Genomic DNA, 24,255 nt, shown 5'->3' with positions numbered 1-24,255 from the left:
TACCAGATTAAATTTGCCTCTGTGCAGCTTTTTGCTTGCCACACTAACAAGTTACAGATCTGCAGGCTTCCTTTACCTCCTGGTGGAGTGGTGTATAGCAGTAATCACATGCCAGTCACACAGCCATCCCTCCTCCTCCTCTGTCTACAGCATCACACACAAGAGAGGTTTCAAACCACAGTATCACCAAAGTGCATTACACGAGAAAACACATTTTTCTGAGACCACCTGGTTTGCTCATTTGTTTTGGGATACTATTTCCAACAGAAAAAAGTCAAAACTGTTTATAACGATCCTGAGCATTTGTGGAGCGCAAAAGGTTTGAGCAGGTCTCACTGTCCCTAGTCAGCGGGTGCACTTCATCATTCAGTGCTGTTAGCATCCAATACATTGCAGATGCAAACTCAGGCCCGAATAACTCAGCTCAAATCTCAAAAATATAGCCAGAAACTTTTGTAATTTCCACACAGCCTGAGCAACAAACACATACTTTTCAAAGGAGCAGCTTTTTTTTTTTTTAAACCCAAGACTATTATTGTTATTTTCTTTTTGCTTTTTTTCATAACTCAACCAGTCCAAAACAAATACAATATGTTTGTTGTATTAGCATAGTTTAGAAAAATCCTGATGTCTTTACCTGGTGCAATCGCTTTTGTTTCCACACAATTTGGATCAAGTTCATCATGACTCAGGAACTGCTGAATTCTCTTTAGGGAAACACTTGTCTAAGGAAAGAGCACAGCATTATGTTATTTTATCATTCTTTTAATGGGGATTTAATGCTCTTACTACTGCAAAGGAAAGCATGCAGAATGGCTTAACTTTTCACCCCATGGGCTTCCTGAACAGTGACTCATTCTTTCCCTGCAATCAGCGTTATGCTGAAATTCAAGCTTTTAACCCTGAAATTTCTCAGACCAAGATGAGTTCATCTGAGTGAAGCAAAATTCACACAGACAAGCTTACTCAGAAGATGTCAGGCTTTCCAATACAGGGCAGCGGTAGAAAAAGGATATTAGAAAGAAAACCAGCTGACAGGCATCTCTGCGTTCCAGAAATCAGGGACATCTGGGGTTCTTTTTGTTCAAGTTGTTCAAAACAACTTATGCACCAGATCCTCCTTACCTGTGCAATGTTGCTGATGACTTGTGGAAGCATATTGAGGGGAAACTTTAAGATATTAAACAAGGAGAGGGAGACAAAAGCTTTTTCTGCATCCAGGATATTCTTCTCATCCACCGAGACATATACAGCAAACGTTGTCAATGCTACCTGAAAGCCAGAAAGTGAGTTTACTGCGAGATGCATATAATATTTGGACATTTTAAAAAGCAGTCAAGCCTGATAGGCATCTTTGAAATAAAAGTATGAACAACAAAACTGAGCAAATTCTGTGTTTCTGACCTTCTCAACATGCTTTAAGAACAAGTTGATACAAAAAAGGGCACACGGAATAAAATAACTTTCAGATTACTAATGGCTACATTTAGTTGAACTAGGAGATTCAAGAGGTGAACTACAGAACTTGGGTAAATGAAAATGAGAAGCGCTTATCTGGCTGTGGTTTGGCTGCATTTCCAACTCCGCCCGACCAAGTTTTCCCATTACAAACAAGACTTACTGATCAATTGGAAAGGGAGTAAAATCCAAGCTATTTGCTGGTTTGCTGTATGACAAGGACCATCCACTGTGGAGGGACCATCCTATGCAGTAAACTAACAGTGAACAGGAACAGAAATGTGTATTTAAGGACGTGCATTAACTTTAAGAAACATGAAAGAGGCAGGATCTTGAGAGCATTAAGAATATTTCTGCAGGGTTGGGCCTTTGATCTTGAGAACAGCTGGCTAGCAATATTTGTGACAACACTTACCTAAATGTTTTTATTCACCAAAACCAAAACCCTTTCTGCAAAAGGGATCACAGTGCAATGAAGTGAAAAATAGAGGGAAAGAGAAAATTGAGGAAAAAGCATTTCAGAATTTGCAAGGTATCACTTGGGCTTTATTTTTTTTACATTAAATCAATCTTTTTTAAGCTGCAGAATAATTTAACAACTTCCTCTCCTACTAAAACAAGCAGAGACTGTAACACAAAAGGTAGAAATGAGAGCTTAAGACAGATGTTGTCCTGACTGACTCAATTTGAATTTTTTTTTTTGCTATTTTTGCTATTCACAAATATCTCTGAGGTTTCAAATTCTAGTTTCAATTTGTTATGGGAAGTACTTTGAAGTGGTTGGAAATTCTCCTGAGACAGCTATTCCCAGCTTCCACTGGTAGGCTTTATCAAGAAATACTTTAATACCGATTAACAAAAAGGCTCTAGAGAACAGGAAACTTTGCTTCAAAGCATGTGAATAATTTTTTTAAAATGTATTTACATGTTATTCTTATGTACATTTAGCAAGCAGAAAGCCTCACACTTCTCCTTCAAGGATGTACTTGTACAGCTTAGAAAGCCACGCAAATTCAATTTACCAGGAATGGTGCGCTGATCCATGCAAAAGTGGACAAAGAATTGAGATAGGCAGATTTTTTCAAAACTCGCAGCTCATTTTTTCGTATCTCCAACACTTTTTCTGAAAACGATGGTTCCCAAGCATACAGCTTCAGCACCTTTATGCCACCCAGAATCTCATTCATTAATTTAATGCGGGAATCTTTATGTCGCATTTGTTCCACCTAGGTTATTAGTAAACACAGGAGACAGAGTGTCACAGGAATGACTAGAAGAGAGCTTTCAACATGTTGTCTCACAGCCATGATAGTCCTTGGGCTATTTCTAAAGAGGATGCAAAAGGTAATTGAGAAAGCCAGACTGTTATCAGTAAGCTTACTGTGCAAGTCTATACCTCCAAAGAAACCAGAAATCAAAGAAAATGTCGGAAAAGCAGAATATAAAAGCTTTCCACTCATCTTCACTGTTAGGGGTTACATTTTCAAAACCACCGTAAAGAAAGATTCAGGCACTTCACAAAAATACTTCCCTACTTCTTCCTTTGATTTCTTCAGATTTTTTTCCTGATATGCACAGCTGTATTTCTTAGGACAGCCTTGAAAATTGTGGTTACTCCTAGTTTATTTTTTTTCCTATACGTTAGAATACAGTGCGTCATTCAGTCATTTAAAAAAAAAAAAAAAATCCCTGCTCATCTGTATAGACAAAATGAAAAACTGCGTTCACATACACATGCACACCAAGTTATGCAGCTCTGAGCATCTTATAATGGGCAAGGGAGAAAAGGAATGTTAACACTAACGTGTCAGCATCCAAGAGATTTAATGGGAAGTCTGGATGTCTCTTTAAGGCACATAATAATACCACTCTGTTACTAAGGCTGTGCTTAAATGTCATAATTTATATTCATTTTAAACTCTTACCTTTTTTACATCAACAGCTTGATTTTTTTTTAAAACCTTCTAAACAGTCACTGGTAAGTGGCTTGTGCTGTGCAACCTATTAGATTTTTCTAGCACAAAGCCAGAGGGCACTATTATATTGGTTTTTTCAGGCTTCCTTGACTAGAGAGGACTAAGACTACAAAGAAAGGAATAAAGGATCCTTTTACCTTAAGATAATAATTCAAATTTAGCCCAACTCAGTAGCAGTGAAAGTCAATGCTGGCTATTAGCATAAAAACCAAGCTGCCAGGTTTCAGTTCTGTCTCTGAAAACAGTCATTCACAGCTTAAAGAACAGCATTTATTTGCCCTTTCTCTAGCTACTCCTAGAAGAAGCTACCAGGTGAAGCGATATGGAGGCAAAGAAACTTATTGCTAATCCCAGAAGCTGTTCCAGCAGTATGAAGGGCCACTGACTCAATGCCACGCCTTTCCCTTAAATAGCATTCAATTCTCTATGGAAAAACTATCTGAGAGGATACAGTTATTAAATATATCACTACAATCTTACTCATAAGTAAATTGGTGCAAATGGCAGCTCATTAATAGCCAAGACAACCACTGATGCCTTCATTTCTCATAGCACAGCTGCCAATTCAGATAACGTCACTTTCTCTGCTGGTACCTTACCTGGAACGTTCTGGTTTTCATTGCTATTGCAGAGTTAAATGGGATAAGTAAAACCATCACGGCAACTCCTGCCAGCACAGAAGGCCCTAAAGTCTTGATTGAAAGAAAAAAGGGAAGTTGTTGTTGTACCCAAGTGCTGCTGTTCGCTATGGTGAGCATCAAAACAACAGTAGGTTATAGAAACAGAAACGACTGTTTTACATAGACAAGTTGAACTCCTTCCAGTGAAATGTTCTGATTCCACAGAACAACTATGAGGAGGAGACAGAAAAATATGACAGCATCCACCTTGAATTATTATTATTATGATGCTAGTATTGGTGATAGCAGAGCACTTTGTGATTTACCTGTTAAGTGGTTCCCAGTGGGAGGGGAAAGTAAGTTTGAACTAATGCAAATACAGAGCTATTGAGCAAATGTAGAAAGGGAACAAATAAGCTACACGGAAGGTATTTTTCCATTGACTTCTCTCTGACCTAGGGAACTGTAATTAGTGAATTAACCCAGTACCCTCAATAAGAGTAAAAGCATACAAACTGCTAGCTACCAGAGTTCAGCTTACCAGCAGAGCAGTAACTCATAAAGCTACTGCAACTTAATGGCTTTCAAGTCTAAATCAATATGGTTATGTTGGTGCTACTGGTTTATGCAGTCAAACAGATTAATTACATACAAACATTTTATGGATGAAAGCCAGTGCTCAGACTGAACCTGGAATAAACCAGGAAAAACTTCACTGTAGTGAAGGAAAAATTATAGTTATTCCAGGTGAGATATGCTTCATGTTGACTTGCACAAAACTTCTTTATATGGCATGATATAATCTTTACACATGGCTTACATTTCCTGTGTCCAGGGTTTTTTTTGTTTGGTTTGGTTTTTAAACCATTTCCCTCAAACTCTCATTTGTATCAACTACCGGGAACACTGTGATGATTCCAAGACTGATCCTATCAAAGCACGGTAGGGACAAAGGAGACATAAAAGCTATCTTTCAGTTCAAATGCCTTATCTTGCCTACCAGCTGAACAAAATAATTAAGAGACTAATTGATCACGTACAAGCTATTTTACTACAAGGCAGAACAATAAGTTTCTAAAAAAGCAGTGGTGGGTCAAATTAACAAGAAAATAAGCAGCTTGCACATCATTTAGACAAATTCTGAAAAAAGTGTGGCAATGTCTGTACCTGCCAGAGGAAATACAAAGCTAGAAATATCTGGAGTGGTGCAGACCACAACATGTTCAGGAAGGTCATCAGGTCCATGAAGCGTTGGGCATCGACTGACATCAAGTTGACAATTTCTCCTACAGTAGATGAGCGCTTTGCTGAGTTTGTGATGACTAAGGACTGAGAAATAAGAGAGATTCAGTGGATTCACAATCTTGATATGTATGGAGAAACACAGAGAAAAAATCTTCAATTATTAGCAAAACAAGACACTCCCTGAGAATGTGCTTCTCCAACAAGAATAAAATAATTCACACCTACATCAGTTCCTAATCTCCAGAGAACAAGACTTCATGAAATGGTATGCCTGTGAGCACCTCTATCTCAAGCAGTATGTAGCATTCCAAAGAAAACCTAGTTGCATCTGATCAACTCATAGCACAAACATGCTATTTTCCTGGATCCCTCTTCTGAATATTTAAAGTGAACAAATATTTGCCTGTGATATGTCTGGTGACCTACCAGTATACCCACATTAAGTTGCCGATCACTAGAAAATTCTGTAAAGTATGATAGAGGTACTCCTAAAAGCTCACAAAAAAAACAATCTCTTATTTTCCAGGAGGCTATTCTTCTCCAATATGCCTGCTCTTCCCGGAGCATTTGAGAACTGAGGCCACTTGTTTGGCTATGCACTGGTGTGTCCAGCCCATGAAACGCTTCCAGTCTTACCTTTCGGTATATCACTCCAGTGATCCCAGTTCTCAGCCTCATCCCAGTAACAAAGCAGTACTGGAAATGCTGGTGAAGTATGAGTGTCTGCAGCACAGCACAGATAAACATCAAAGCCGCAATTAAAAATCCCCACCAGGCTGGGGCATCTTCGTTCTTAATGAAGCCGATTAATACACTGTTTTTCAGAAGATTAGGGAAGGAAAAGGAAAAAAGAAACAAAAATAAAAAACATGCAGCAAGTTTAACGGGACATAACACAGCTTCTCTCCACTATGGCATCCTGCCACATCCTCTCTTTAACCACAGAAAGTAAACAGCTCTCCAAGATGCAAGCTGAGTTACGATTTCAGTCAAACAACATTGCAAAGATACAACAGCAAAACCTTAGGCTTTGCCAGTGAGAAAGTCCGTTTGCAAATGAGCCTGTAGAAAATGAAATATGAGGAGAAACTGTAGGTTTCCCCTGAGATTCAGCGTTTAAACACATGGCTCGATGTCTGAGCTTTAATAGGCAGCCCCCCAGGGCAAGATGTGAATGACAGGACATAGTAGGACAGTGTAGTAAAGCAGGCGAAACCAGCTTCTTACCCAAATCCTTTTCAAGCAGCCTGAGTGCTTCTGCCTGAGGTGTTTTCCCACAAAAAAGCTAGATTAAAAGACATCCTCCTGGATGGATGCATAAAGAGTTCTTCACTCCTACTTTTTTAGTAAAATGGTAGTACCATTAAACTGGCTATATCATCTTTTACCAATAAGACATTTCTTACCACACACAGCTCTCCCTGTGAGACCTGCACACTGTCATATAGCAAACAAGCAGAACAACATATGGCAATGTACAGTGTTCTCAAAAATTACATTTGTGATTTCAGCCTACTGACCAGAGTATTGCATTGTCAAAATATGGGACTCCATGGTTCAAATAAACAGCAGGGGGAAAATACACCTGGACACTACAAATCAGGCCCCAAAGCCTTGCATTAGAAGCATGAGGTTGCTACATCTTTCTTCTTCCAGTCCAGAGAGATCTTCCTTCTGCACTGCACCAGTCATTCATGCTGTAAGTGGACAGCTTCAGCAAAACGTCTTCCTCATAGTCCCAGCATGGGATTCAACAGTCTTTTTAGAAACATTAAACTATCTTACACACAACCTGCCAGACAGCCATGGCTTTTTCATTTTCTCTTACCACTAGCAGTGCATTTTCCAAGACTGCAGGAATTTAGACTCAAGAAGAAATTCCCCATCATATGCCTTGAGATATCACTGACAACATACCCAGGAATTTATGCAAATTTGAGAAATTTCCATAATAGATTATACTTAATGTGTTCTCAGAAGGAAGCCAGCTGCCTCCTCTTCACTAGGGACTCTGGAAGAAGACAGACTGTAAGCTATTAAATGTCACCATACTGGGTTGGACCCTCTTTTTAGCAAATTTCTGGGTATGTCACAAACCACCCACAGAACAACATGATCTCAGAACGCAGCTCCACACTGGTGTTATTTTAAGAGGCACTCGTACAGGAGCAGGGCCCTCTCTTCTCCCCTTCCCCACATCCACCTGTGGCCTCCATCCAAACTCCATTCCTCTCTCATGCATTAACAGGACTATGTGCTTCTCCATAGATTTGGAAATAAAAAAATAATTGTTTGACATAAATGCTGGTATTTCCTCTGTTACTTTCTTCTTAGTTAATTATTATCTGGTGAAAATTCTCACTTTAAGAATAATACTAACAGAGAAAAAAATGTGGGGATCATGCAAATTCCTTTATGGATTAGGCTGAGCAACTGGTCCCCCCGGAGATGGGAGGTACAGGTGTTCCTCATACAAGGATAGTTTGAGGACATACCACTTTTGTCAAGATCTCTCTCTTTTTTTTTTTAGAACCACAATTTCCTTTCACATGAAAATTTGCTGCAACTGTGCCTCACACATTCTCAGTGCTGTGCACAACTAAAAACACGTGAACTCATCCTAAATGGTCCAAAATCTTTCCCAGAGGACAACAGCATAGCCAAAGCACCACATACTTGAGCATCAAGCTTCATTTGTATATCAGGTCACGCTACAGCTGCGGCCACCACCAAAACATGTGGGTATCAGATGTACAGTGACTACTGGATCCAGCAAGCAGTGCTTTCCTTTGATTTCACAAATAATCCTTTAGAAACGGGGAGAAATTGCTTTGGACTGCTGCATGGAGCAACAGGTAATTTGTAATTCAAAGCTGTCTATTGGTGATGGGCGATTTACGAATCTTGCATTTCAGTGAAGCTTGTCCAATTTACAGCTTAGTCCACAGTAAAGAACTCCTGTTTTATGGCATTTCAGTGGGAAGGTGGGGGAGCATACACACGCAGCACTGTGAAGGAAACTAGCTATGCATTTCAAAAATAAATACTCTGTGCCAAAGCCAAGCCTCCATAGGGATTGCACATAGAAACTACTCACACAGTAAACCAACCTTAACAGCTGAGGGTTGACGAAAGAAAGTAGGTCTTGTATCAGCTTGAAGAAGGAGCCGATTAAGAAGTATGGCCCAAAGGTCCTCAACAAAGCTTTGAGAAAGGAAGGCTGTCTACTGTGCTTCTTGTCTCTAATCAGAACTTCTGCTTCCTCTGGACCGTCACCAATATGATTCAGCACATGGTTAGATTTCTTCATATATGTCACATCTTGTTTCCTAGGGGAACGAAACAAGCAATTAGAGACAACTGACAACAAGAATGTCATTGCCCTGTGTGTACAGCACTGCAGTAACATCTAAAAGTCTGCTCCTTTCTTTGCTTTGCCACTGATCAACAGCAAGACTTTCAACAAGATCTAGATGTGCTCTGGGATAGGCCACTCTTGTGTAATGAGTCTTGCTTGCTTTTCTTTTTCCACAATACTTACCAAGTGTACTCCATAGGCCAGAAAATCAGTCACTATGGGATGAGAACATGGCCCAAAGGAGTAGGAGATGAAGGCTTGACTTCCTTTGGCAGAGGACAGAGTGGACTTGAATCTCCAATTTCTTGTAAAGGAATCCTCTAACAGTTGCTATTTACATACCACAAAAGGCAACCTCACCTAGTCCTTCTGAGACTGTATTTGTTATTCAACTAGTAGCTGCACTAAACCTTTATCCTTATCTGATCACACAGCTGCTTTCAGAGAAGTAGTCTGAATGGCTCAGGGGAGACAGGCATTGAATCACGCTAAGCCCAGAGGAAGCAGGCACAGCCCTCTTAAAATACGGAGTTTTGCATTCCTGGAAACTTTAAAGAGTACAAACCACAGCACCTTCAAAGCTGACCCATCTCTGAGATCTGGGCCACAGCTGTCCAAGGTTCTTCCAGCACAGAAACTTTGGGTTTAGGTGCCTAAATTTTACTCAGATGACAATTTAAGCATTTAAACCCTGTTTGGCTGTATCCCTTTCTTACTTTATGCCTCTCTTTCTCCATCTGCAAAATAATCCAACAAAAGTGACCTCTTCTGCAAAGCTCTTTGAGACTGACTGATGAAAAATGGACCTAACAGGTCCATGCTGCTCTCCAGGGCTCTACGTGAGTTTTCTAGAAGCACCTCTGGGGTTTAGGTGCCTGACTTCTGTTGCCCATCAATAAAAAGGGGATGCTCTGGAAAATTATTTCCTCCATGAATTGCTCCCAAAGAGCAGCCTGGCAGCTCTTCTACCAGCAAATTCCAAATTGCTGTTGTTTCTTGGGGGCTACAGGACCTACAGAACAATTTCCTGAATGTCAGCCAGGAAGGTTAAGCCCAGGTGGAGCAGGAAGACGGAAATTAGTCTGGGGCACATAAGCCTTATAAGAAGGGACAGATGGAAGAGAGACCCTAGAAACAGTGAAGACTTACAAGGCGGCATTTGAAAAATAACTTGTAAGTACTACCAAGTGTGGTTGGATTTATGATTCTTCATAAAGAGTGTGCAGATTTTTTGGAGCTGGCTGGCTGCAGAGTCAAATAATTCCAACAGCCTGTGAGCTTCCAAAATGATTGCTGTGGCTAACAGTCCACAGGTAGAAACTTGTTCACATCCTTTCAAACAAATGCATGTACAAATTCCAATTTCTTTGCAATAAAGTTTGAGGGCAGGGGGAGAACATAAACCAGACAATTTTTTTCTTCCCCCAGACAAGAACAAACAGTGTTGTCTTTGTCCTTCCAGATCAAACCTGGAGAGTTTATGAGCAAAGCCTTATTTTTCTGGCAACCAGGCTGTTAAACTCATTGAAGGATTTGAAGAAACAAGACTACTTGCCTCTGGCTTTGTGCTATTAAAAATGTTTATTACAGGGAGCTAACAGTAACGCAATAGTTCTCTCACAGCTAAAAATCCCAAAGGGAGAAAATGCACTTCTAGTGTTTACTACGGGTAGGTAGGTGAGGTCAGGTTTTCAGCAGTGTGTGGGACTGCTCACACCCAGTTTTTTAATCAAAGCAAAAAGCATGTGCCTGGTTTCCATTATTTATAGCAGGGCAGATAATAGATGCTGGTTATCTCATGGGAACACACGTAGCTTTCTCAATGGTGATGACAAGGCCCTGCATCTTCAATTTGTCTTCATAAGCATAGTCTAAAATCAGAAGCTAACTAAAAATGAGGCAAAATAGATTCCAGCTCTCTCTTCTCCAGCACAGCTCTAACTTTCTCAGAAGCAACTGCACTTATCAGTAAAGTGAGCAAGCAGAGACTTCAGCCATATATGCAGAGAGCAAAAACAAACGAAGAATATTCTTTGCATGCTTTATTATCTATAACAACAACTTAAATCCACACTGATCTCTCCTGTAACTCGTTCATAGCAAATGAATTATTACTAATTATTTAACAGTAATTCACAAGACAGCTGTGAAGCAAAATGTAAAGAACATTTGGTAGATTTAGGAACAACAGAAATGTGATAATCATTACCATAAAATAAGTTTAAAGCTTTAGCTATGCCAGAGTTGCAACTGATTAAGTTTTTTAAAATAAATTACTACTACGTACACTGCAAATATTTTCCATGACAGTTTCAACACATGTACAGCTTGACACAGCATTTTTTATGTCATAAAAGTTTGCTCAGAGCAGATTTAATGAGAAGAGTTTAAAAAAAAAAAAAAAAAGTATTTACAACGGCTCCCAAGCAACTACCACTAACGTTATCTGACATGAAGTAATTGAGAATACCTACTTATAATTGAAGAATAAGCAGAGCCATGAAGCTTTTAGAGTTACGTGAAACCCAGCAATCTGGAGTACAGTGATTTGCTTTGTTTTTGCAATTTTCCCCACCTTAGAATTATTAATATAGTTGCCACAAAGTTTTACCTGAGCTAAATACAAGCCAGGATTTATGGTTAAATTCATTGCCAACTGGCCCCAGTTTGTATGAATAATTTCCAAAATGCAGTGAATCCCATGACAAAACTCCAGGCATGGTTTCTGGTTTCCTAGCAAGTTTTCCTGGACCCTAGGCACTTTTGCACAATGGCTGTGCTCTTACTATATAAAAGCCTGGGGGAGTAAGATTTATGTCTGTGCAAAAAGACCAGAACCCAGACAATGCACGTTATTCCACACCATAAAAATAGAGACATTAAGAAAACAAAAACAACCCCAAAGTAAAACCACAATGCACATACGCACAGAGCACTAGTGGACAAGCTGCTGGTGTTAGTGCTGGAAACCTTTCAAATTGTAGCTGCGAAGTGGAACTCTCCGCATCATATTTAGCCTTGCCAAGAACCTTACAACTCTCTCCTAATATTATCACATAATAGGGTCTTTCCAATTTGGCAAGGATATGCACAAAAGAGAACAGAGGAGAGCCTCCACATGGAGAAGAAATCTCCACAATGAAAGGAAATGGAAGTGCAGGCCTCCTCCTTATTGACATTTTTCATTTGAAACACACTATTATCGCGTCTGTTTGTTTGGAAACATTTTGGACACTAACCAGTGGGAGAAGGAAATAAAGTTGCACAATAGATAATTTCTTAAGATTAGATTATGACAGAACTTGTAATAAAAAGGATATCCTCTCCAGCATGGTTGAAACTATATGCAAGTTCTGACCCTCATCCCATTTCCATCAGAGACTATGAGAATTTTGCTGCTAACTTTCTAGGCAAGAGGAGTAGGGTCTCAGCTCTTAAAGTGGGTTATCTCTTCCCCGCCTGCCCTTCACATGTTTTGAGTTTCATATCTTTACTGCTAGGAAGTGAAGAGTTGCTCACTCCTAAGAGCCTTAAGGCTAAAAATAGTGTCAGGCCAAAAAACTCATGATGCGGATGATGAGGAATTCCTGTCGGTTTATGGTGCCTAGAAGTTGTGCTCTAGCATGCCTAGGAGGGATGCAATTATGGGGCTAGACATCTACCAGTGCAGTGATGAAAGTTGCTCATTTTCTACAATCCAGCCAACTCAATCCCTTCTGCTTACACATCTTCAGCCCTTCTCCACATGGTAAATGGCACTACCTGCCCATGTAGATTTTAAGCACCTAGTTAAAAAGTGAGTTGGTGGTACACAAGCCCCAGAGGGCTCCTGCTTGCCTCTGCCTAGACATACTAAAATAAGCAAATTTGACTGTTAATACGAATGAAGAACAGATAGGTTGAAGAGGTAGGGGCCACTTTTAGTTGGCTCATTTTCAGTGATGAGCAGCTTATTAATGTTGAAATGATTCAGATCAATCTTTGTTTGCAGACTTGTTCATATACTTACTGTTTGCACTCTGCTTTTTCTTTGTCCCACTGTTGACTTAGTTGTTGCACAATAACTTTTGAAGTATCATCTTCATTCAGTGACCACAAATCTTTATCTTCGAGGGGCCTTTTGTAGCCAAGAATTGCCATGCTGCACATATGGAGAAAACCAGTCCAATTCAGTTTGGTTAATAGTACTTAAAGCATTGCTGGTAACTCTGGGACTATTAAGCTAACAAAAGCAAGAAGATACATCTCCACAGAAAGGGTGATAATTATAGCTCCATCTCCCTTTGTTCCTTATATTGATGTTTGCAATTAAGGAAAGGACATTACGTAGTTTTGGTTACATGTATTTTATTGAAAACATCACTTCAGAAAAAAAGGACAATAAAAACCAACTACTAGAGCATTTGAATGCAACTGTGATGTTAAATGAAAACAGTGACACTTTAGAGGTGAAAATAACTAAGCCTACCTGGACTAACTGTCAGAGGTAAACAAAATGCAAAAGTGAAGCTTATGTAAGTTAAAGGAAAATCAGATTTCTCTGAAAACTACAGTTCCTCAACTGTAAGTTGAGGAATTCTGTCAAGGGGTACAAACATCTAGTTGCCAAGAATCTCAATGGGGAAGCCAAACATTCAAAACTCTGGAAGTTTAGAAAGATCTCACTCTCTCACTAAAAAGAACGTTACAGGGCTGTTGCCAGGACAATAAAGTTACACGGATGGAAGAATGAAGATCTCAACACCCTCAACCACTGGAAAAACTGGGTCTTAACATGACCTTTGGCAGCTGTTCCACTTCATCATGGAGTACTAGTAAGCCCAATCGCAAATTTGCATCTTCAACACACATGCCTTTTGACAGCAGTATCAGTTGGTGGTAATCATTTGTATATATAATCCAGTTTACTTTCCCTCTTGCACAGAAAATGTCCTTATAAAAAAGCATTCACCCATGAACCTCAACAGGAAACAAAATGCATCCTCAGGTGGGTGAAGGGTTGCCACAATTAATCTTGTGGAACACAGTCTTACATCTTGGTTTAGGTTACACTCCAGCATTCAGTAAGTACAGCAGGCTGTATAGCCTATTAGTGATACCGCAACTGTTGCCACTACTCTTCAGAGAAGAAGGTGGGGCAGTATGAGCACTCTGAAACCTGTTTCTAAAAAGGTGAATGCTAGAAGTGCTGACACCTCTGTAGATAAAAAAGCATCCAACATACTTACAGAGGAAAAATCTCTGTATTGCTCACAGTACAACACCTATCACAAGTAGAGTTTGGGGCTGTCAGCTGTCCAATAGCTTGAAAAGAGAAGCTCACCTTGTAAACCACCAAAATGTCAGTCTTGACAGGAAGCCTGAAGTTAACTCTGGACATGGATTCTATAGTAAAGGTATGGAGGGAAAAAAAACCCCAAAATAAATAAAGCAAGACATTTACCATTACTTTAATAAGAAGACAGTCTATTTTGATCAATTTTGGTGTATTACATGTATGCACCTATGTCCTAACGAGACATAAAATTGATTTCTTTCATTTCCCATGTCATGCAGAACTCTTTTTATCTTTAAAAATTGCTTCATATACTGCCTTTAAATCACACTTACATAAAGCAAAATGTCATTCTATAGTTTCTGAAACGTTCATTTTAAGAAATGAACTCAACTTCTCTCACAGCTTGGTTCAAACATAAATCCAACTATAGACATCATTTTATGAATTGGAGAAGAAATTTAACCTGTGACACTACTAATATCTTCTGTTATTAATGTTTTTCCATACCTGTTCTCAATACATATAGAACTTGTTTATTAAGACAATCCTTATAGACTTTAGCTAACTCTAAATGAATGTTAAGCAAGGAGACTACCATCTCCACAAAAAGCACTCTTGAAATAATTAATATTACACTTCAGCATTCATAAATGTAATTTAAACTGCTGTGAAGCAGCGAGTAGGAGAGCTGCTTTCGCTACATAGCTTCCAGTCATTACCAATGGCACATATAATGGAAAAAGGCTTCAAACCCCAATATCACTCTCCATACCCAGCGTTTTGTAAGGCAGTCACTAACTACTTCAATCTCAATGACAATCCAAAGCTGTTTTCAATGACAAGTATTCTCAGTGGAACTCTCAAAACACGATATAGTCTGTAAAATGCAAATAAAGCAAAGTAAAAATACTTACAGGATCTGTATTAACAGGGGAAAAAAATGGAGGCTTTTCTTTAAAACATGAAAGGATTAACTCAATGATTATCAAAGCAAAGTAGATGTAAAATGTGGTAAACCTGAACCTTTCATTTACATGGCCCTAGAGGGAAAAAGAAACACAGTAAATGATTGTTTTTATTGTACTTCCCAGCCCCCCCTACACACACACACACGCTTGCTCTCTCTGACTTTTTCACAGCTTCTTTTGGCAATTCCTTTCTTGCTCTACAGTTGAATACTGCAAAGTAGTTGCTAGCAGGAATTATCTTACAAAAGTATGCAGGTACTCTGTAAAGTGCCTAAGAACATGCTTATCTCCAAGCTTTTCATGAAATTATGTCAAGTTCAAAGTGCTTATACATCATCACTGCATGCAGACACCCTCTGGAATCAGGGCTACATGACATCCTTTTAAATTACCTCCAGGGGTTGTTGCAAGATCATGTCTTAAGCATAGGAATTATCAACCCAGATCAGAGAACATCCACTTACTTCAGTATCTTGTCACTGACAAGCAGTCAGTGTTAAATACTTTCAGAAGAAGCTGCAAAAAAACACTGTATTGCATAATAACAGTTCCATCTGCTCTAGAGATATTTCCTTTCCTACTCATATGAGTCTGCAGTGGACTTAAAACTTCTTGCTGTGAGGGTATGTCCCTTATACAGCTCTTTCATACCCTAATGTACTTGTGAATGCTCTCATTGTTTACTTAAAATGTTTAAACCTTAAGTGCAAGAGAAAGAATATTCGGTCCTGGACAGCTGCAAGAACAGGAGAATGTTACCCATACCTGTTCTAAGGCTCTGCACCCATAATTCTAAGTTGATTATGGATTCAAATATTGATAGTCCAATATTTGTACTTATTCACCACTACTACAGTTTTAAAATTGACTTTAAGTGGTGTTTGAAAGGGTCTCACCAGGATTGCAGCTATTTTCTGAAGAAGTTCTGCACAGACTGTCATTTAAGGTTTAATTCAATCTCCACTGGAATATTTACAACAGCCTGGTATAGAAAAATCCTTGCTAACAGGATAACGCTGCCAATAGTTACAAAAAAGCAAGTATGAAAAAAAAGAGATCACCAAACAGAATCAACACTGATTTCACTGAAAAGAAGCACTCATCTTAACATTTTTCAAATACTCTTTTTCACTCCTAGCCTTTAATGATCTAATCACTGAAGCAATCTGCTTTGCCCTACTTAATGAAATTTGTTTCTGTGGAAAAACATAACAACTTTCTTACTGTGGGAGAACCTGCTATGTTTTCAAACAGGAATCATAACAGCCCAGGTTTCTTTCCTCTCCCTCCAACCTCCTGTTCTCTATTTACAGCCACAGTTGGAGTGAAAATGCTGTCCTCAGCACATCAGGCACTGACAAAAGAAAGCCTATGGAGCTGTATAAAGTGGCCAAGCTGCCTAAGCAAAAAAGGAACACTACAGATTAAAATGCATTATCTCCAATTACTACCCATCCCTATCTAAGCATGACAGCGGAAGGGGGCTGCAAAAGGAAAAAGGGAAGGAAAAAAAAAAGAAGGAAAAAAAAAGTCTGTTCTAATATATATACACACAGTGTTGGTACAGCCCTCACATGTCTGTCAGGTTTCCAGTATAGCCTTGGGCTAAGCAAAATCTGCTTTTTGACATTGCATGAGAAATCCCAGTCCCCTTCAAGTTACACAACTCTGAGTCAAGGCAACGGAACCAAACTTCTCTTTCTCTCTGCCAAAAGCTGGGCTCAGACCTGACTCCAAACTCAGTGCTTCATTCCCTTCACAGAGATGTAATGCTACATTTCCTGTTCCCCAAGTGCTAACAAGGATGGCATGTTACCTGTGCTGTTGTAGTCATGATCTTAGACCTGAAAGGCCCCACGGCACAGAGCACAGACAAAAGCCAGAAGATAATGAGCACTCCAGAGGACTGAACTCCTCTCAGCCTTTCATATTGAATAAGCAATGTAGCTAACAGCTGTAAAAGTAAATACAGGAACACGTGAACACGATCCCATCCCACTGCTTCCCTTATTCACACTCTCAGTTGGCAGCTATTACAGTCATCATCGACAACAGGACCTCTTTGAAATAAGGCCCCATCATAACTTCACAGAAGTCAAGGGCAAAACCTCCTCTGTCTAAGGAAAGCAGCGAATAACTTTATGAAATAATTTTGGTTTACCGTTTTCAGAGCCTCATCTCCAGAATTCAACTTTTAAACCAGACTTTGTACCTAGGGCTAGGCACAATTAAATATTAGCTACAAACATTTTAAACAAATGTAAGAGCTGTCATTTCTCCAATCCAGATGGACAATCATGACTTCTCTAGAAAACAAGATTTTAAAAAAATCTATCCAAGGAAATTAAAAACTTAATGGGCAAATTTTACTGCCTCATTTTTCATACAACAGCCACAAGCCTGTTTGTCATCCTAGGCAAAGCAAATTTGGTTTCTGTTTAATAGAGGAACAACCACCAGATAAGAGAGACAGTTTTACAAAGTCCAATACAATACTGCTGTGCTCTATCATATCTCCTTGTTCAGGCAAAGTCCTATCCAAATTCTCTCCACACCTGGATCACAAGCCTGCAGAAACAGATGAGAGCAAGGTGGGAGGCAGAAGAATCTCTCCATTATAAAGATTTTAATTTACATAGCTGAATCCACATGAGAGAGATATCTGCAACTGCGGCCTAAGCAAAATTTGCTTCAGTAATACAAGTACTAATAATTTAGTTAAAAGAGTACAGGATAAGGCAATGAATGCAGAGGAACCCTTTTTCTCCTTTATCGGTCTAAGAAAGAGTTATTCTTGTTGGTCACAATAAACAGAAGCAGCTACGAACCACAGTGAGGCCAACGACCAGCGGGGTTACAAAATAGACTGGTGGAGGTGTTCTGTTTTGCAGGAGCTCGTGGAAAGAGTAGAAGAGATCTGCCCAGCTCACGCACCACAGCAGGACACCAAACAGCTGAAAGTAGTCAAACAGAAACAGCATTTGGTAAACTTATCTCCAGGGGCAGTCAGAGGGCTAGCAAAACCGTTATGATTCACAGATTCCCAGCAAGACAAAGCTGTATAAACAGAACAACAACTGCTGCAGGTCAGGCTAACAGAACTGTCCCACTGCACTCAAACCAAGGATCTCGTCTCATCTGCTTTCCAAGGGATTTGCAAACACAACCAGTAGAAAGACTAACGTATTTACCTGTTTTTTTCCCATACTATTCAGTTTTGGTTGGAAACACAGGCAGCATCCAGATTAAAGGCAGACATGCCCTGAAGCAGAAGCCTGAAATTCTTCTCCAGGAATAACCCCAGTTCTCTCATGGCCTATGGAAAGTGACTTGTTTGCTTTCCTTAGACCTAGCCATTTATAAACCAGAGGTGCTGTTAACACCAGCCATCTCTTAAGCAGAAGATACAGATGAAATCACATAGCTATTGGGTGGGTAGAGTGGCTTGAAAAAATACATTCTTGTGCTTACTTTCACAATGAGATAAATTCTCACTAGACCTACCTTAAGGTCTTTGTTTTGCAGCTTTCAGTGGTTTAAAGCTCAAGTAAGGGTAAAGCAGCATATTTTTGGCTCAACAAAGAGGTGAACTCTCTTCTGCAGAGCCATCAACAACTCCCTCTACCCAGAAAGGTGGGCTCGCAGGATGGATTTCCTTACAGATAAGCTATACTTTGGTGTCCTTTCTCAGAAATCTGTACATACACTGTTGTTTCCTATAAGTTCTTCAGTTCCCCCATAAATCAGATGACATTTTGTTTAAACCCTACTGCAGCACTTGCTTGGATACTGAACTAATGCTAATAGATTCAACACTGAATTACTCACGGAGCACTGCAAAGAGATCTTACCGTCTTGAACCTGCTCAACACGGAAAGCACGATGTACCCTCTTTTGTTGTGCTTTAGGTAGAGAAGATAAAAGGGTAATGCACTCCATAGATAAATGCTAGGGATCCATGCTAGGATGGTATTCTGGAAACACGGTGTCAGGTCTGGATTATCAGTGTGTATCGAAAGATTTGAATCCTGGAAAAAAAGATGAGACATTTATTAATAGAGAGGCAGAAGTGCTGCCAATTGGAACATCTGCTCGAAGAAGCTCTATCCAAATTCTGCTGCAGTTAGCAAATGGCCTTAGTAAAAGCTTTCCAAAAATACCTATCCCCAACTACTTGTGGATAATCTGCTATAGTAAAAGGGCTAAGCACAGTTTTAAATACTGGGCAAAACCTAGAAAGACAGACTTCTGCCCTCCTGTATCTCAGACTTGGACATACATTTCGTAGCAGACAAACCCCTTGCGTTTCTATCTTTGCTAAGGCTTAGTTACAGGTGCTGATACCACTGCATTTCTCAGGCATTCCCAGCCTGGAGTGCAACTGCTAAACAAAGCTCTTGAGGCAAAATCCAGCAAAATCTTGAGAACTCATCCAGCAAGAATGTCCAGCACTGGAGAAAATGATCAGATTTAGATCAACTGTATGCTGACTTAGGAAACCCCCCTCCTATTTATGACTATAATTTGGTCCTTGTTACTCATATGCCTCCAACTATAATTACTTCCCTATTCTAAACACAGGTAAAAGGAATGTATTGTACATGGAGGTAGGAATACGGGGTTTCTGGCAAACATTGCAAGCAATGCTTTCCATCTGTGACCCAGGACACCACAATTCACATATGCACCTTGCACCTAAGGATTTGAATGCACCACATGCAAACGCACAGTTACAAAAGTTCAAACTAAAATAGAAATTTCAGTACAGTTAAGGGGAACTTGGTTTTAATCAAACCTACTGGAAATTCACAACTTGCATTTCACCATCTGATGTGTCATCTTACATGTGGTAGATAAATACTTACTTTCAGGAAATGTAAAATTACTTTGTTGTACTATCATTAACAAGCAGATGATAAAACTAAGCTATCTGTGGTTCAAATATGCCTTATCTCTGCACTAGAATCTTTACTTGTACCTAATTATTTTTGGGTATGAGCTCTCAGTAGAAGTATGTTTCAGTTAAGCTGAGCCACTTCTACCCACCTCTTATAACAGAATGACTGACTAGTCTGAATACGAACTCTTCAAAAGTACTTCCAGTCCTGCTTTTGTTTACCAATACAAAAGAGACCAAATGCTGAAAGCAATGGTTGATTTTAGGAGAACTGAAGAGCCACAATCTGCTGACAATCTTTCAATTTTGGTGATGATCTGTCAGAAGGGACATGCATCACTGCATCAGTCCACACACACGAAAGAGCTGGTAAGTGTAATGAAACTACAAAGCCTTGGCAGGTTGCAGGATGGTTTGGCTGAACTGTGACAAGTTTGTCACTTAGTACTTCAGCCTTGGCACAAATGAAACCTCTGGCAGTGGTGAAGGGTGGCACAAATCCATTAGCTGCGCATCTGAACTGCACCCTTTAATGCCACAGAGTTAGTGCCTCTCCAGCCGAGAAATGGCTCTTTTGGAGGCACGCGAGCACCCAGCGTGGGCCAGGGGAATAAATACGTTCCCATTTACGTAAACAGGTTTGTCCAGACCTAGGGGAAACTTCAGCCACAAATCAACAACACTAGGGCAATTACACTGCAATTCAAGCACAAGATCAAAACCAAACGAAACTCCAGCCTCACATTCAAACTGTTTCTGTGTTTTGCTCCAGCAAGCAGGTCTTTGGCACCAGAAAGGAAGATAATGTTTAAAGAGCACCCATTTTTGGCTAATCACCAAAACATTTCAGCATCTCTAACATGATAAGCTCCCCTAGCAGCCACCCTGTCTGGGGCAGCAGATGCCCTCTAGAAGTTTGGAGCTGAAGAGCTCTTTAGTTCCAAAGCAGGAGCTTATCTACTATCATTTATTCAACAAAATACTAATTTCCTCTTTAAATTACATGTGGTTTAGCAATGTCTTGAGCATGTTTGCAATTGTGCTCCATTTGCTTGCTGGAAAAAATCCTGGAAAAGGAAAGCTGAGGAAGGATAGCAATAACTGGGCACAGAATAAAACAAAGATTCTGTTTAAAGAAAAAGTTATTGGGGCAGGGGGGAGGGGGAAGCACTCTTAATTTAAACCTTTCCTATAAGACCAAAATGTCCAGAAATGGCTTTCTGCCTGACAGCAACCTAGAAACTGCCCCAGATGTCCATTAGCTTTGGACTGAACACAAGCTTACTATTGTATCCAAGACACAGACTGTATGGCTGCCAAGCCATTTAAAGGTTTTCATTAACTCTTATTTAAACAAGGCAAAGGACTTGCATTTCTGAACGTATAAATACAGCTGGCCAGAAAACAAAAATTCTGTCCTAAAAAAAAAACATGTAAGATTTGGAGATTCGGTTGAATTATCCCCAAGACTAAAAGTGGAACACTTCCAAAATTGTGTGAAAGTACAAGAAGCAGCACCCACCCAATGACCATCAAGAACCTACTACTTCCATGGCACATGGGAAATGGGGACGTGGGCTGAAGGAGAAACCTACGTCCAAGGTGACAGACCTGACTACTAGCTATCTCAGTAATGTTTTCCCAGGTCCCATTCCATCCTGGACCAGATAAACAAGCTTTACTGGAATAGATCTGTTTCTGTAAAAAGTTTCCCTTTCAACAAATTGTTTTTTTCTGAGAGCAGACTCTTTCCATCGTTGAATACAATGAGAGGGGTTCCTGTTAGAAGACACAGTACCTAAATTTAAGTAGTGTAATTCCATGCAAATTACTTGCTCTCCCTAAGACCAGACCACAGTGGACTAATGCTGCTATGCCGTGTGCCATGTAGCAGGGACTCTGCTATGAATTATTATTATTATTACTTTTAAATCTGGAAATCTGAAAGTTGCGTTTCTTACCACATTTCTTACCAAGCTGGGTCTGTTTTCATGGAGCTGGCAGTTCCACTTTATGGCTTTATAAATCACCACGCTGACAGCATATATTCCAACATCCACTCCAACCCTAAACAACTCATTTTGAGTCAGAATATGATGTAAAGTCTCAATACAATCTATCCTGACGAAGCCAACATCGTAAATATTGCTACATACCCTTCAATGCAGCAGTAAAGTTGTGGAACTCCACCCCTGAGAACAAACACAAGAAGCAACGGCTGGAGGGACACACCAGCTCTTTGACTCCTATCTTTAAGGCTCCTGCTTTAATCTGGCTTTGCCTTTCCATATTCTGAACTCTGTCCTAGTAAGCAGAGCAAGTTTAAATGCTTCTTGTGTCCCATTGTGATTGACAATGAAAATACCCACCTTGGGATGTCTGAGTTTGAGGGTTTTCTTTGGACTTGCTACTGAAAGAGGTCTAACACACTGATGTTGGATAGCACACGTATTCCTCGGCTCATGGCTCTGTGCTATCCTGCAGCTCTGTCTCAGGGTCCCCTTCAATGAAAGCCCACCGAAAACACCCTGCAGGCAGCTCGGTGACCCAGAGCCGGGGTGACCCAGAGCCGGGGTGACCCATCAACAGGCATCTCACAAGGGGAAATACTCAGCAGCACATGTTGGGAAACACCACTTTCTCTAAGAAACTCATCCCAGGAAGTTGTAACAGCCAGCGTGTCCATCACAGCTAACATTGCTGTCAGCTCACTTCCCCTCAAGCAAGTCTTAAGGGCAGTAACCTGTGACCTCTTCCTAATCCAGACCCTCGCTGTGCTCTGTGGCTCCTCCAGCCTGCCAAGAGCTCTATGGCAACTGTCTGTAAGCAGCAGTATTTCCTTGGATGCAGTATCATGGATCAGATTGGAGGCTCTGCTGGTGAGATACAGCATTGCAGAAATACCAGCCCACTGTACCGAACTCCCTGGGAACACAATTTATTTAATCCTGTAATAATACTTAAATGCAATGCCAACATCCATGGAAAAGAAGATTAGAGATGCTTGTTACAGCTTCACAGCAGACAAGGGGTCCCCTGGAGTCTAAAACTTACAAATTAGAGGGACTTTCTGTTGATCAGTTAAGAATATCATTGACATCGTCCCTTGCAGCAGCTTTCAATCATACCCATATCACTCCAGTCACAGTCTTTGGATAAACATGACCCTCGTATTAAGGGCCATCTGTGCAGTAGGACTGACATAAAGATGAGCAGTTTTAAATACATGATCTTCTTTTAGGGGAAGGTATTCAACGAGGAAAGCTCTGAGCAACATTACATCTGCTCTAATACTTAGTACTTTCTATTACACTTTCCCCCCTGGAAAAGAGCACTGCTGTTGAAAAGGCCATCCTTAAAACTGATAATGCCTTTAAAGGAAACAGAAGTTCAATGCAACATATCTTATGTTTCTTGCACATCATCCCTTATAGCTTTCAAAGAAAAGGGGGAACAAACAGAAAGCCTAAAGCTAGGCTGAAAAACAGGAACAGGGAAATTCCTGTCTATCCCTTTCCCAAACCCCAGGGATGATGTTAATAGAGCCTGCTGAGAAAGACCAGTCAGGGTTCTGGTCTTGGGTTTCAGTCTAAACCAACTCCTTCTCCACTACAGAAGTTTAAAATAAAAGTGCCTCACACTGGCTTTACCTGGCATACAGCTGATGAGGCAGTAATGCTCCTCAAACAGCCAGCAACAGAAAGCATCCAAACCCTAGGGAAGACTAGCAATACCCTTTGTAGTCTCAAGCAGTTATCTCCATCGAATGGATGAATTAATACACGTTTCTCTCTAAGTGTCTATAGTGCAAAAAGAATTGGGAAAAGCACAGGAAACACAAATTTGTTCTTTATCTGCTGGGAAGGTGAAGGCCATAGCATTGACGTCATTCACACTCTAGCCAAGGTTAATACATGCCATACTGCTGATTCTGGGTCAGTTATCACTAGCTGGCATGTTATTTAAGATTAAAAATCAAATTGGAAAGCTGACTGGGAAGGTAAACACGAAGAGTAAAAGATAGGGAAGTGAATAACTGAAAGTAACAATGCTTCCCTGCAGTAAATAAACATGGAAATAGTTATCTCTTGCAGAAATTGTTAGTGAGAACTCAAATGCAGAGGAGAATCTTCCCGCCCTTCTTTTGACCCTAGACCTGGTAAATAGCCTGCCAGTGAGCTTCACTTGCACAGCCTGGCCAAAAAAAGAAAAGAATAAAAGAAAGCATGTTTTTCTCTTGGCTCTACCACACTGCCTCCTCCCAAGAATGAGGATGGCTCTGCAGTGGCTCTGAACCACACCACCAAAAACTATCAGGGCTCAGTCTTAGCTACAGCACAGGCTTCATCTCAGCCTCTCCATGTCTCACCTCCCACTTCTAGCTGTTATCCATCTCTTCTGCTTGGTCCCTGTTGGTAAACTCTTTGGGGCAAACTCTAATAATCATTGGAGAGC

General features: G+C 40.2%; 1 protein-coding gene across 1 annotated transcript in view; it reads right to left on the bottom strand.

The window, feature by feature from the left end:
- The window catches only part of ABCC3 (ATP binding cassette subfamily C member 3), a 54,657-nt gene that overhangs the window by 19,317 nt on the left and 11,085 nt on the right, over positions 1-24,255 (bottom strand). The window contains exons 3-15 of the mRNA XM_075720156.1: positions 18,755-18,931; positions 17,732-17,857; positions 16,720-16,857; positions 14,850-14,975; positions 13,981-14,042; positions 12,667-12,798; positions 8,410-8,628; positions 5,936-6,113; positions 5,222-5,383; positions 4,034-4,126; positions 2,481-2,684; positions 1,126-1,272; positions 638-725 (exon numbers count right to left, since the gene is read on the bottom strand). Of these exons, the coding sequence (XP_075576271.1) occupies positions 638-725; positions 1,126-1,272; positions 2,481-2,684; positions 4,034-4,126; positions 5,222-5,383; positions 5,936-6,113; positions 8,410-8,628; positions 12,667-12,798; positions 13,981-14,042; positions 14,850-14,975; positions 16,720-16,857; positions 17,732-17,857; positions 18,755-18,931 (1,852 nt within the window). The remainder of the gene's footprint in view (positions 1-637; positions 726-1,125; positions 1,273-2,480; positions 2,685-4,033; positions 4,127-5,221; positions 5,384-5,935; positions 6,114-8,409; positions 8,629-12,666; positions 12,799-13,980; positions 14,043-14,849; positions 14,976-16,719; positions 16,858-17,731; positions 17,858-18,754; positions 18,932-24,255) is intronic.

This window comes from Pelecanus crispus, chromosome 12, assembly GCF_030463565.1.
Source record: "Pelecanus crispus isolate bPelCri1 chromosome 12, bPelCri1.pri, whole genome shotgun sequence".
NCBI lineage: Eukaryota > Metazoa > Chordata > Aves > Pelecaniformes > Pelecanidae > Pelecanus > Pelecanus crispus.
The sequence above is the reverse complement of the archived record's forward strand: the minus strand, read 5'-3'. Positions and strand labels throughout refer to the sequence as shown.